The sequence below is a fragment of the Pieris rapae genome, chromosome 14, assembly GCF_905147795.1.
Source record: "Pieris rapae chromosome 14, ilPieRapa1.1, whole genome shotgun sequence".
Lineage (NCBI taxonomy): Eukaryota > Metazoa > Arthropoda > Insecta > Lepidoptera > Pieridae > Pieris > Pieris rapae.
In genome coordinates, this window is record NC_059522.1 from 2,322,798 (window position 1) to 2,336,860 (window position 14,063).

General features: G+C 33.1%; 3 protein-coding genes across 3 annotated transcripts; 2 read left to right on the plus strand and 1 right to left on the minus strand.

The window, feature by feature from the left end:
* Positions 1 to 332: 332 nt before the first annotated feature.
* On the plus strand, positions 333 to 1,942 carry LOC110991425 (CDP-diacylglycerol--inositol 3-phosphatidyltransferase). The gene is made up of 4 exons (XM_022256781.2): positions 333 to 515; positions 598 to 732; positions 935 to 1,252; positions 1,751 to 1,942. Exons 1-4 carry the CDS (start codon positions 467 to 469, stop codon positions 1,909 to 1,911), a joined length of 663 nt encoding a protein of 220 aa, XP_022112473.2. The 5' UTR covers positions 333 to 466; the 3' UTR covers positions 1,912 to 1,942.
* An 828-nt stretch (positions 1,943 to 2,770) lies between these two features.
* Positions 2,771 to 6,658, minus strand: LOC110991426 (T-complex protein 1 subunit zeta). The gene is made up of 6 exons (XM_022256782.2): positions 6,407 to 6,658; positions 5,855 to 6,054; positions 4,456 to 4,595; positions 4,099 to 4,246; positions 3,816 to 4,009; positions 2,771 to 3,741 (listed from the first exon to the last, which is right to left on the minus strand). The coding sequence occupies exons 1-6, from the start codon at positions 6,541 to 6,543 to the stop codon at positions 2,965 to 2,967; spliced, it is 1,596 nt and encodes a 531-aa protein (XP_022112474.1). The 5' UTR covers positions 6,544 to 6,658; the 3' UTR covers positions 2,771 to 2,964.
* Positions 6,659 to 10,726: 4,068 nt separating this feature from the next.
* On the plus strand, positions 10,727 to 14,041 carry LOC110991453 (protein unc-45 homolog B). Its single transcript, XM_022256813.2, has one exon. The coding sequence runs from the start codon at positions 11,172 to 11,174 to the stop codon at positions 13,953 to 13,955; it is 2,784 nt and encodes a 927-aa protein (XP_022112505.2). The 5' UTR covers positions 10,727 to 11,171; the 3' UTR covers positions 13,956 to 14,041.
* The last annotated feature ends 22 nt before the right edge of the window (positions 14,042 to 14,063 follow it).

Sequence of the window (14,063 nt, forward strand, 5' to 3'; positions counted from 1 at the left end):
AAAGGGACTCCTTTTAATAATATCTTTTAATAATTAAAATTTAAGGTTAGTTATTAGATATATTTTTATCAATTAGGTGATGTAGTTGATATATTGTTGTAAATATATATATAAATCAATTTGGTCTAAAAAAAAACAATTACAAAAGAAACAGAATTCACCAACCTACATTAATGATCACTCGAATAACTCATATTAGTAATAATTAAATATCGGTATTCGGTTTCGGTAGTCGCTACTCGCTACACTCCTCTAGTATATCTTTGGCTTAAAGTTCTCGTTACCAGAACCAATTACTTAAAAAAAGAGAGCGCCTGTCAAAAGTAATTTTTTGTCAAGCTTGAAGCTTCAGGATTCCGATATCCGATTTATTTGTTATTAAATAGGGTGTGTACCTTACCTATTAACTGCGCAGCAATTACTAAGCACTTTTACCAATTAGAAATTGAAAAAATTGTGTAATACAATGGCTGAAACTAAAGAGAATATTTTTTTGTTTGTTCCAAATATTATAGGTTTGTAATTTTTGTCAATGGAACAACTTTGTTACTTTAATTGTTAATTATTAAGCTTAAATGATAAATTGTCACATTTCAGGATATGCTCGAATAATTCTTGCCGTGTTATCGTTTTATTATATGCCCACACATTGTGCGTTAGCTGTTACCTGCTACATAGTATCGGCTCTCCTTGATGCGATCGATGGTCATGCAGCACGGTATCTTAATCAGAGTAAGTGTGTTATGTATATAATTTGTATATGTAATTCTGTTACTTATCGAATTAGCGATATAAGCGTTGGTGATTGGTTCAGACTAGAATTATTTGTATGAATAATATGCAACTGGTAAAATGTTATCAGTTTGAGCAAAATATAATAAATAAATTTAAAAAATAGACATTGCATTTTTAAATGTATATGTTTAATTTACAGGTACTAAATTTGGTGGTATGTTGGATCAACTTACTGATAGGGCAGGAACAGCTGCTCTTATGATGACATTGGCAACTTTTTATCCTAAATACACTTTTTGGTTTCAAATATCTATGATTATTGATATCTGTTGCCATTGGCTCTATTTGCATTCAACAATATTGCAAGGAAAGACTTCCCACAAGTTTATAGATATGTCGGAAAACCCTGTTATGCATTTATACTATACTAACAAAACCATTCTATTCTTAATGTGTGCTGGAAATGAAGCTTTCTATGCAGCATTGTATGTCAGCTATTTCTACACTGGCTTTACAAGTAAGAAGTTTTATAATTATAAATTATTATTTACAATTAAGTGTACTTACTGTAACAACAACTTTAAATGATTGCTTGAAGCAGGAGTTTATTATTCTTAAAGGCTATTGAGTTCAAGGTTTAACTGAATCAAGAGTTATAAGAGTAGGTAAATTTAATACCCTGTGAAAAACAAATTGTTGAAGAAAAGTACAGAAAAATCTGTTAAGATATCAAAGGGACCACTAATGCTTGGTCATAAGAACCTATTAAAATAGAATTCAATCGGGATCTTTAATTTTGGTCAATATAACTGGTACATTATTCTAAATGATGTTGTCTTAAAAAACAGTTTTGACTGTAATTGTTAAATAGCCTTAATTTAATTTTAACATATATGAGAAAAATAAACTTTAGAAACACATGATAATGAAAAATGTATGATTGTTTTTTTCATAAAATAGCATATTAATGGTAAGTTAAGCATGCTTGTTTATAAAATTTTAATCTTTGTTTCAGTCTTGGGTCTGGGAATTTTTCCTTTGATTGCTATCTTGTCAGCCCCTGTAGCTCTGGTAAAGACATTAATCTCCGTACTTCATGGGATTGTTGCATCTATTAACTTAGCTACCATTGATCTTCAAGAGAGAGCAGCTATATCCACCAAACAATGTAATTAAACGGATCTTTTTCTGAAAGAACAAATAATGACCAAATATTTTCTTGATTTCCTAAGTATCAAAAATATAGTTACATATATGCTTTGTTTATATGTATTAAGGAATGTATTTTTTTATACTTTAATGTTTTGTTACTTTTTAATAGTTTTTATCTCAATAGTTTAAGTAGCTAGTCACTTAATTTTGTGATAATTTAAGCATTTCATTTAATTTATATTATTTTTGTTAAATCTGACTGTAACATTAAGTTATTTTAAAAATAATTAATAATTAAAAATCAGTGGTTGGACTGGCACAAGTATAAGGATATCATTTCTATGGGTGAAGAAGAAAAGACCTCAGAACGACATAATAATCATTTAGTGAATATAATTAGCAGTAATGTTGTTAAGACTTCTCCAGTTATATATTTTTTGTTTAAATTTGGTCTGAAATATGTCATAGTAATTAATTTTAAAATAATTGTTTAATGTTAATTTAATAAATGTTGTATGTAGGTTAATGAAAAATGTTAATAATTTTAAAGAAATTATTTGTCAAAATTTTCAGTTGATTATTATTTAATTGGTAAGTATTGTGAAAGAATATATTGTAACTAACTTCATTTAATTTATCATGAATGAAACTAGTAAATATAAAGATTCAAAGAGGCTTGACTTATGATTATATAACATCCTTGCAAATTCAGTTTTACAAAAAATTGCCATTTATTAGTGAATATGTTTTCACTGCAAATATACTGGTAAATTGATTAGTCTTGTTTAATGCTTTGTTGTTCCTACTGTAAATTCATTGTATTTTTGTGAAAAATAAATGATTGTATCGGAATGAGTTTTCTATGTTCAATAAAATAGCCATATGTTAAAAAGCAATTTATTTTGACATAAGTTTTAAGGTCGAATCGCAAAAATAGCACTTGTGTAACTATTAAAAATTTAGTTTCTTATACAATATTTTCAAGAAAAGAATTAAATTAATTATAGTTAATATTAATATATTCAGACAAAGAAATTAGTTAATACTATAAAAACCATTATAACTGCAGAAAGTAACCTAACCCTTAAGACTACTCATTCCAGCTCTCATAATTTCATCAACAAGTAATAAGTTACTTGCAATTACAGAGCACGAGTTAAGTATTTGTTTCTTTACAATATAATTATCATAGATACCCATATCTGTGGGTTTAATTGCTTCTCCACTGTTAAGATCTAAGCCAATTGGATCGGGACTCAAACGGGCTTCCTCTTGCAACTTCACAATAGTATCTTGGGCATCATAACCAGAATTTACAGCTAGAGTCTTTGGAATAACAAGAAGAGCTTCAGCATAGGCTTGGATTCCAAGCCGAGCCTTTCCCTTGACAGTATCCTTGTATTTCTGGAGTTCCAAATTAGTTTTAATTTCAAATGCTGCAGCTCCTGGCACAACACATTTGTCTTCAATAGCATTGTTAATTGCACGGAGACCATCACGGATGGCGTCCTTGATCTGCGTGAGTGTGTGCTTGTTTGGGCCTTTGATAAGAATTGTAACAGATTGTGGGTTCTTGCAGTTTTCAACAAATGTGTATTTCTCTTCACCAAGGATATGTTCATAAACTAATCCAGCATATCCAAGGCATTCCTCTGTCAAATCGTCGACTGAGTTCATAGCAGAGCCACCGCAAGCGAGTGCTAAACGTTCCATATTACGGCGTTTTGCCCTCCGCAGAGCAATAATTCCTTCCTTTGCAAACACATCTAGTGAGAGAGGATCAATTCCTTTCTGGTTGATAACAACAAAGGATTTGTCTGTACCATCACAGAGTTTTTTCTTAAGAGCAATAATCTAGAAAAAATATGATAGTTTTATACCTAGTCAAAACTAAAAAAAACTATAGTATAATTTAAAATTAAACTAACCTTTTTTACTCTAAGATCAATAAAGTCTCTCTCAGCAGCAACAAGTTTTTCTCTGTCTTCAGCAGACTTGTAGAAGAAACCAGAGTTGACTTCAGTCTTCTCATATTCAAGAGAGACATTACAAGTCAGTATGTAAGCATTTTCCACACGCTTAGGCATATCAGGATGACGAGCACCATGATCCATCACCAGGCCTTATATAAAAGAAAAATTAATTAAAAATAGATTACAGTCAGTCTTATACTGCAATATTTTGGCATATGGGCAGTAATATACTACCTACCTTTGATTAAGGACGTCTCTGTGGCAGTTTTATGTTGCATTTCCATCAATTCAACCATGTGCAGATCTACACTTTTTCCTGGCTTATAGATGGACAGAACAGCATCTACACAGGCATCTGTTAATACATCAGCGAGGTTTTGGTGTACCTAGAAACATATGACAAAAATATACTGTAAATTATGTATGTACTATGTAGTAAGCAGGCAAGTCAAAACTATTGTTTTTGAAAGAACTTTGTTACTGAAAAGGGTAATATTTATATACATACTCCCTTGTGTAAGTCTATATTTTTGACTGTGTGTCTTACCTCAAAAGTGCAAGCATTTTCTGTCCATAATGTATTAGTTAAATTTACCTTTGTTTTTAAAGAAGTACGGGCAACATCCAAAAGATTCTCTCTTTTCACCTCAATTGGTACTTTCATGCTATCAAGCACTTCTAAAGCTTTATTTCTTGCTAAATCAAAGCCTTCAGTAACAATTCTTGGATGAAGTCCTAAAATATTAGATTTGTATGAAAATATAAAAAAATGTTGTAATATTTATTTCAATTAATAGAGGTGCCCAAATTATAGTACCAATTTTGCCATCTTGATGGCAGTTTGTTTATGACATTACTGTTCTCCCGAATGGTAGGCAATGAATTTTTTGGCACATTGAGGTGCTGGATCCAGTTTCATTTACTGAGATGCATGCCTAGATTTAGATTTTCTCATGGGCGGTAAACGCGCGTTGCATCAGGCTCACCTTATGTCAAGTGATACTGCTGCCTATGGCCACTCACAATGACAGAGTTTTGACTTCAGACAGAAGTTACTTTGCCCGTTAATAACTGCCCGGCCAATGTAAAGAGTAACTCTAGTGCTATCGTCCAGATAGCTGTTTCTTCTGCATATCAACTTAGCTGGATGAATGTACTTAAGTTGATATGAAACAGGGGTAACAACTTAGAAATAAATACACGAATTTCATGATACTGATTATGTAAGTGTCGGGGGGCCTTGATTGGAACATCTCCAAGTGATTGTTGCTGCAGTTGTTGCATCAAAGTTTAAAAAAAAATTGTTTTTATAATGTATTGAAATATGTAAACAAAATGTCCATTATCTACTTTTCTATTGGTTATTAGAGATGGACATTCTGTATCAAAAAATTATTTTTAATGAAACGATTTTTGAGCATGAAAATTTGATAAATTATAAATAATTGACTTATTTATATTTATCGATTGATACGTCCGCATTTATGACAATATCGAGAATAATCTTTGCAATATGGACCATTGTTTATTTATTTTGTTTGTAACTTATTTATTGATGAGAATAATAATAATCAACCACGAAATAGGGTCATGATATACGGGATATGACCCAGCCCTGTCGGACCCTAAACTTTCATGGTTTAAAATCTGAACATTCTCCTGTATTGGCAACCTTGATCGGTCAAAAAGCTGGAAGTACAAGTCACAAAATTTCACAATATAGCAGAGGCTTCAGCTTGTGGTTCTCTAGAAACCTAATGAGCTGGCGATTTATTGGTGACCATGGTTAACAGCCAAGACATGTTTCTCAACATGAGAACTCATATTTAAAAAAAAAATGTTTATCAATGGCTCTTAAAACTACCAGTTTCACGATCCATAAATAATTAAATCTGTAAAGGCTGCTTATAAAATCCCTATATTTGCATTTGTCCTGCATTAATGTTATATTTTACATACATATACTGTACAAGATTGTATAATGAAATAATTACCTTCACTAATATAAATATCAGCCTGCTTCAAAAGTTCTCCAATCAAGAGGACAGTAGAAGTGGTTCCATCACCTGTTGCGTCATCTTGAGCAGTAGAAGCTCGAGCAATAAGAGAAGCTGTTGGATGCTGAATCTGCATCTCATGCAGAAGAACATTTCCATCTTTAGTTATCTTGATGTCACCAGCACCAGATACTAACCTTTATTATACAAAAACCATTATAATATATCTACAAAAGTAAGTTTTTAAAGTATGTTTTTAATTACGCTGTTACATTTATGCTCGTTATAAATGCGTTATTTTTAACAATTCATAGAAAAACAGACATTATAGACAATTCAGAAAAAAAGACAGAAAATTCCAAACTATTTGCAATAGGATCACAGAACTCGTGACTTGAACCGACGCACCGCATGTTACTATTATTGTCTTATTTTTGTATATTCAACATAAGATCTTAACGATCGAGTTTCGAGAAAGACAAAATGGCACAAATAACTGTTAACATATAAGTCGTTTACTGTAAGTACCAAATTTGTAAAGTTACTAACATTTTTAATGTTCCTTTTGGTCCTAGGTTAGTTTTCATCACATCTTGAATACCTTTTGCTGCTGATATATTAACGGCTAATGCTTGTGCAGCCCTGGCAAATTCAGCCTTGGGGTTTAATAAACTTATCGCTGCCATTTCTTAATAGAAATTAACAAATTCTTCCAAATATTTGCACGTCTTGAAAAGATTTTATGCTGAAATAAATGAAACTCGAGGTCCGAGGAAGAACTACAGATACAGATAATAAAAAAGAACACTATTACTTCTAGCGATACAGATATGAAATACCTAATATTCTTACAGATTAAGCAGCGGTAAAAAAAACAATCATACTTTTTTTTTATGGCAATTGTTATAATTATATGCCAGTTTCAAGTAAAAGTTATAGTCCAGTCATTATAGTAAGTTCACTTCGGAATTCGAGATACCTAGCTGTAAGTCTGTAAATACTTGTATATTGACACCCTAAAAGTTGTCTCAAAACCTACATAATATGTACCATATTATGGTAGTATTTTTTTGTAAATATCTCATTTCCTATTTTGTTATGAGTTTTGCTATTTGTATTTATTATCAATATTGTAGAGTATCAAATTCTCTACAAATTTTGTAAAAAAAATTGCATACGGTGAATCGTTTTCGAGATAGAGGGTGAAGAGCGCGCGGTCACAGCATCACTTCAGGTCAACCGGTGCCTCCGGTCGAAAACGTATATGTCCATATATAGTTGATGGACTATCGATAAATCAATTGATTATAAATATTTGTAAATTTTTGAAGTGAAACTTCTTTAGAATCGTTGTGATTTCAAACCGGATGCAACGAAAAAGCGACAGTAAAAAGAGACAGAAACATTAATTCATATGATTTAACGTGGGAGAAAATGAGATAGATAAACTTCTTTCGAATCGTCGTGATTTCAAACCGGATGCAGCGGTAAAGAGAGACAGAAACATCAATTCATCATATGATTTAACGTGGGAGAAAATGAGATAGCAGGCATTATACAGCCTCTCTTTACTGCCGCTTTTTCATTTGATCGAATTTCAAACTTTCGATGTTTTAGTTTTTCCCAAATTAAAAATTTATATTAAACTTATAAATTAAAATTTATCATTAAAATATACTGTTTTAAAAGAACACACACATTTAGATAATGGAAAATGATTAATTTATATATGATTAATAATAAAAAAAATGTTTTTGAAGGTTTCACTTCTACCATGTGTGAATTGCACATATGTTTTTTTTATTACTTTGAGTAACTGACAAATTTGGATGAAGTAGCTGCAGCATTTGAGTAAGAAAATTGTTCGGTCCAGAGATTATTAGAGAGTGGAAGTCAAACCTTAAACGCAATCTATAATGCTCCGAAATCTGTGAAAAGTCTCGATAATCTTCGTAATATACATTACGTTAAGTCTACAATTAGAGCGTTTTCACATTATCCGATCCGATATCGGTGTAGGACCCAATAACCGATATCCGATTAGCCGACACCATATGCTATTTTCACATATTTCTGACAAAATCGTTCCGATACGGCCATTTGCTCTATAAGCTTAGTGCGGGCAGGTCATCATGGCAGACTATAATAGAAAACTTTATTTGCTGTATCTATTATATTTAAGACGCAAAAAAAGATCTGTTCACAGACAGTATTGGATACATCCCATCGTGGAAGCTAGATATTCAGAGGGAGCTTTTTATACTCTTTTTAGCAAGCTACAAAAAGCACCTAGCAAGTTTTTTAATTACTTTCGTATGAGTGAATGTGGATTCACTCATACGATAGACATTCAATTATTTGCTAATTCATCTCATTATATTGTATTTATATTATTATATTATATCGTATTTAAATGAAGACGACGCCATGATGACTACCAAACTGTAAACAATGGCCGCCACGCAACGGGGTCTACGTACACAGAGACAATTTAGATACACGTATAGCACACATACAAACATTATCGCCCGACGGCTCACAGGTGTCCGATAGTGCCGCCAGCATATCGGTGTCGGCTCCGATATCCGATATCGGGCCGGACAATATGAAAGACAGGTACATATTTCATACATTTTACTTTCCCCGATATCGGATCGGCGTCCGACACCGATATCGGATCGGATAATGTGAAAACGCTCTTACGCTATATAGCTACACATTATAATTAGCACATAAAAATCCTTCTTGGTAAAACTTGCCCATCAAATGGTATCAATTTTCGCCTTGCGGTTCAAACGTCATTTTAAGTATTTTGCCGCAGCCTATAGCTACGATACATTTTGTTGAACTTCTACACTCCAGTCAACAGGGAACCCCCATTCTTGTTACGCTGAAAGTCGGGATGAAGACTTAACTTTTTTGCTTCCAAAATATTGCAGGTAAGAAAATTATTGGCATCTTTATAATCAGAAGAGCCAACTACGCACCTGTTTCTTATACGCTTTACACTTCCGGTGATCATATGGTATGGATGGTACAACGGTCCCGTCTTTAAGTGAACATTGTAAACGTTGAAGATGTATTAAATAATTGTATAAAAAAAATAATGTATAAATTTCTAATTTCCTTCCTATCCGCACTAAAACTATGTTAGCGCAATCTCTTCTGCTTCCTATTCTCGACTATGCGGACTCCTGCACCTCCGATATGAATGAAGAGCTACTCAACAAGCTCGAACGCCTGCAGAACTTGTGCATACGTTTCATATTTGGTCTTAGGAAATATGACCATGTATCTAAGTACCGCAGGCAGCTGGGGTGGCTACCTATTCGACTTAGACGTGACGCTCATATTCTTCAGCTTCTATATTCAATTCTTTTCAATCCCAAAACCCCTTCTTATCTCAAAAATAATTTCAAATTCTTAGGTCCTTCTAACTATACGCTACGCTCTTCCAATAGATGTCTATTGGAAATTCCATCCCACAGCTCTTCCTTCATAGGCAATTCATTTAGGATTTCCGCCATTAGGCTGTAGAATAAGCTGCCTGAGTCTATACGATTGGCTTCCTCCCTATCGTCTTTTAAAACTCTTCTATATAAATATTTCCTAACCTTATCATATCCTGATCAATCGTGACCTGTGTAATTCTTGTATCTCCTGTTCGTTTTGTAAATGTATTTCTCTATTTGCTATTCTTGAATTTGTAAGATTTATTTTAGTTAGTTATTATAATATATATAGTTATTAATAGATTAAGGTTCTATATATTAATATAAATTTATTTTGTTTTTTATATAACTTCTGCACTTCTTGCACCCATAATTTTTTTATTTTTATTTATTTCTTTTCTTACTAGGGTTGCCTGCAAGAGATCGCTTGTTAGCGATAAGGCCGCCCGTTGCATCCCTTGTAATTTAATATTTTGTGTTATTTATTTGTATTTCTTTAGCAACGAAGTGTAAATAAATAAATAAATAAATAAATAAGGGGAAACATCAGTAGAAACATATTCAGTGCGGCCTACAGTAATTAATATTGGAATCTGTATTAATTACTGTAGCTTTGGTATTACTTGAATTGGCTTGTAAGTTGTTGATGGTTGAAGGTATTACGTGAACTATTATTATAGGTTTATTTTATTAAGCAAAGCAATATATTATAAATAGGTTTTGAAGTAATCTATTTTTTTAAATTGACTCATCTTCCACATTGCATAAGCTTTCGCACTGACAATAATCACCGCTTAACCCACATCTATTTCTTAATTTTTGTTCACTGCCGACAAAGGCGCAAATAATGTGTTCGTTTACGACTTCCTTCACCTGTCTGAGATGATAACGAACAAACCGTATCCATTTTTAAAGTGCAACTTTTATTACATCGACTCAAACTTTTTCATCTGTGTGTTGCATGTCGCGTCACGGTCGGCCGCGGAGTAGGGATAAAGTGAAAGACCCTCAGTCATAGTGATAGCAGTCAAGGCCTATATGGCGGCGCCTTTAGTTTGCAGCAGCTGACCGTGTAGTCTATAGAATATTATTCATTTGTGCCAGTGCTCCACGCAATATTATTCATTTTAATATGTGTATAATATTATAATCTAAATAATTGTTAAGTATTATGTATGTCGTACTCTCTAATTCAATCAAAATTTTAGTTGGAGACGTAGTCTACTTTTATAAGTGCCATTATCATTCCAATTTTCCAAGTATAAAATTAAGATTGATAAAGTGATTTTAATCCTTAATTGAGTGATGTTATTCTATTTTTTTTGTTATTATAAAGTGAGTAGTGAGCAGTGTTGGCCTAGTGCCTCCAGTGTGCGACTCTCATACCTGAGGTCGAAGGTTCGATCCCCAGCTGTGCACCAATAGACTTGCCTTGCAATAGACGCCAATGTTGCGTTCTAAGTCTTTTTTTTTGGTTCTAACACGGTTTGTGCAATAGCCAGCGTCAAGTATGAGATTTTTATAATTCGTTGTTTTAATAATTATAAAGAAGAATATGTTGGCACTAAAAAAAGCTGCACAGACAATATACCGCAGGTATATCCAACTCTATACTTATCTATGGCAATCTCTGCTTTCACAGATCATGCATTACTTTGGCGTTATTGAAAACACAGATTCATTTATTATATGGTCAAAGGGAATGTGTTGGAGTAGGATACTGGATAGGGTTACGAAAATAAATGTTCTATATATAAACTTAGCCATGCTAAGCACGAGATAGTACCAGAAAATTCTTATGTGGCCTGAAAGCTTATCAATATACAAGTTCAGTGTGAAGAAGTCATATTATAATATTAGAAATGGATCAAGTAGAAGAGGCAGAAAACTACAAAAACAAAGGTAATGATGCCTTTAAATCAGAAGATTACGAACTTGCCTTGTCCCTATACACCAAAGCGATTAATATTGCTACAAAAGACAGTCGCGATATGGCCACATACTTAAAGAATCGAGCTGCTGCCTATCTAAAAGTAAAAGAATATGAGAAAACCATCAAAGATTGTAATGAAGCTTTAGATATAATTCCGGAAGATCCAAAAGCTTTGTTCAGGCGTGCGCAAGCATTTGAATACCTGCAACGCTTTGAAGAGGCCTACAGAGATGCCAAAACAATATTTACAGTAGATCCTACAAATAAGGCTATACAGCCTATGTTAGGCCGCTTACATGCAATTGTTGAACAAAGAGCAAGAACCGCCGCTCAAACCAGTAACAAGGTTGACCAAATGTTCAAGTTGGCCTTTGAATTTACTGCTGATACTGATAAGCGTGAAAAGGCAATGACTAATCTTCTAGTTCTATCTAAAGAAAATGCAGCTGCTGAAGTTATGTTGAAAAATGGTATCATTCATAAAATACAACAATTAATTAAAAATGAAAAACATCCTGAAATATACATAAATTCAATCCGTGTCATTAGCCAGCTATGTAAAGGTAATGTGCAGAGAACAATTAGTGTAATTAATGTAGTTGGTGTGCCTTGGTTCTTAGAAATAATTGATAGTGACAAAGAAGAAATTGTAAATGCAGCCCAGTACTGTCTTCAGACCATACTGAACACATTTTCTGGGATGGATAGTAAAAAGGAAACAAAACCTGATAAAAAATTGTGTGAAGAACATAAATCTTCAATAGACACCCTACTTACTTGCTTAACTTATTCCATAACTAATAGAGTTATCACTGGTCTAGCAAGAGATGCTATTATAGAGTTAGTAATGAGAAATTGTCATTATACTGCTCTTAATTGGTCTGAAAGATTTATTGAAATAAGAGGCTTACAGCGATTACTAGAGGTATGTAGTGAGTTAGAAGAGTACAAATATGAATCAGCTATGAATATAACTCCATCATCAAGGACAATTGCTGCAGCTTGCCTTGCCAAGATATATGAAAACATGTATTATGATGAAGCTAGAGAAAAATTTAATGAACAAGTTGATGATTTTGTTAAAAACAAACTCCTGACACCAGACCTTGAGTCCAAAGTCCGTGTCACTGTTGCTATCACATCACTGCTAAGAGGACCTCTTGATGTTGGGAATTATGTTATATCAAAGGAGGGAATCATAGAAATGATTTTAGTTATGGCTCAAACTGATGATCCATTACAGCAAAAAACTGCTTGTGAATGCCTTATTGCTGCTGCATCTAAAAAAGATAAAGCAAAAGCTATTATTACCAAAGGTGTTGATATCTTAAAAAAATTATATACTTGTAAAAATGATGCCGTTAGAGTCAGAGCTCTGGTTGGCTTATGCAAAATTGGTAGTTTTGGTGGAGATGATGCATCTATTCGTCCATTTGCAGATGGTTCAACTACAAAATTAGCAGATGCCTGTAGAAAGTTTCTTATTAACCCAGCTAAAGATAAAGATATGAGAAAATGGGCAGCTGAAGGCCTTTCATACCTTACTTTAGATGCAGATGTAAAGGAGAAATTAGTCGAAGATAAAGCTGCTCTGAATTCACTTATAGAGCTTGCAAAAACCGGTGATCAGTCTTGTCTTTACGGTGTTGTTACAACACTGGTCAATTTGTGTAATGCATATGAAAAACAAGAAATAATGCCTGAAATGCTTGAGCTAGCGAAATTTGCAAAGCATCATATCCCAGAACAACATGAATTAGATGACCCTGACTTTGTTAATAAAAGATTAACCATATTATGTAAAGCAGGTGTGACTTCAGGTTTAGTTGCCTTAGCTAAAACTGAAAGTCATAATTCAAGAGAGTTAATTGCTAGAGTGTTTAATGCTATTTGTAGTCTACAAGACTTGAGGGGTATAGTAGTACAACAAGGAGGAGCAAAAGTATTGATTCCAATGGCCTTAGAGGGGACAAATACTGGTAAGAAACAGGCTGCTCAAGCCTTAGCACGTATTGGAATAACAATAAATCCAGAAGTTGCATACCCTGGACAGAGAAATTTAGAAGTAGTCAGACCATTATTAGCATTATTACATCCCGATTGCACTGCTTTAGAAAATTTTGAGGCACTTATGGCTTTGTGTAACTTAGCTGGAATGAATGAAACAACTCGAAATAGAATACTTAAGGAAGGGGGATTATCTAAAATTGAAAACTATATGTATGAGGATCATGTTATGTTGCAAAGAGCTGCAACACAATGTATATGTAATTTAGTGCAGTCAGAAGAAGTGATAAAAACCTTTGAGGGTAATAATGATAAGACAAAGTTCTTAACTCTACTTTGCCAGGAGGAAGATATAGATACGGTCATGGCTGCCTCAGGCGCTTTATGTGTATTGACCTCTGCAAATAAAACATGTTGCAGAAAAATTCTTGACCTTGATTCATGGTTAGAATCCTTAAGATGTTTATTAGCAAACCCTAATAAAGAAATACAATACAGAGGAACCTATCTTTTGTACAACATTGTTAAGGAAGATATTGATATGGCTGCCAGGGTATTTGAGACTGATGTTATGGAAATATTAATGGCAATAACAAAGCTAGATGACCAGGAATGCAAAAGAGCAAAGGAATGTGCTCAAAAATGTCTAAATGCAGCGGAAGAATTAGGTGTGATTCGAAAGCCAGATGACAAGTTGCCTCAATAAAATCATAAAATAATATTTATTTAATTTAAGATAGATGTATAAGAAATAATTTATTACGAAATTAACTGTTATTCTGAAAGTAAAAATTAATACTAACAGTATTTGTAT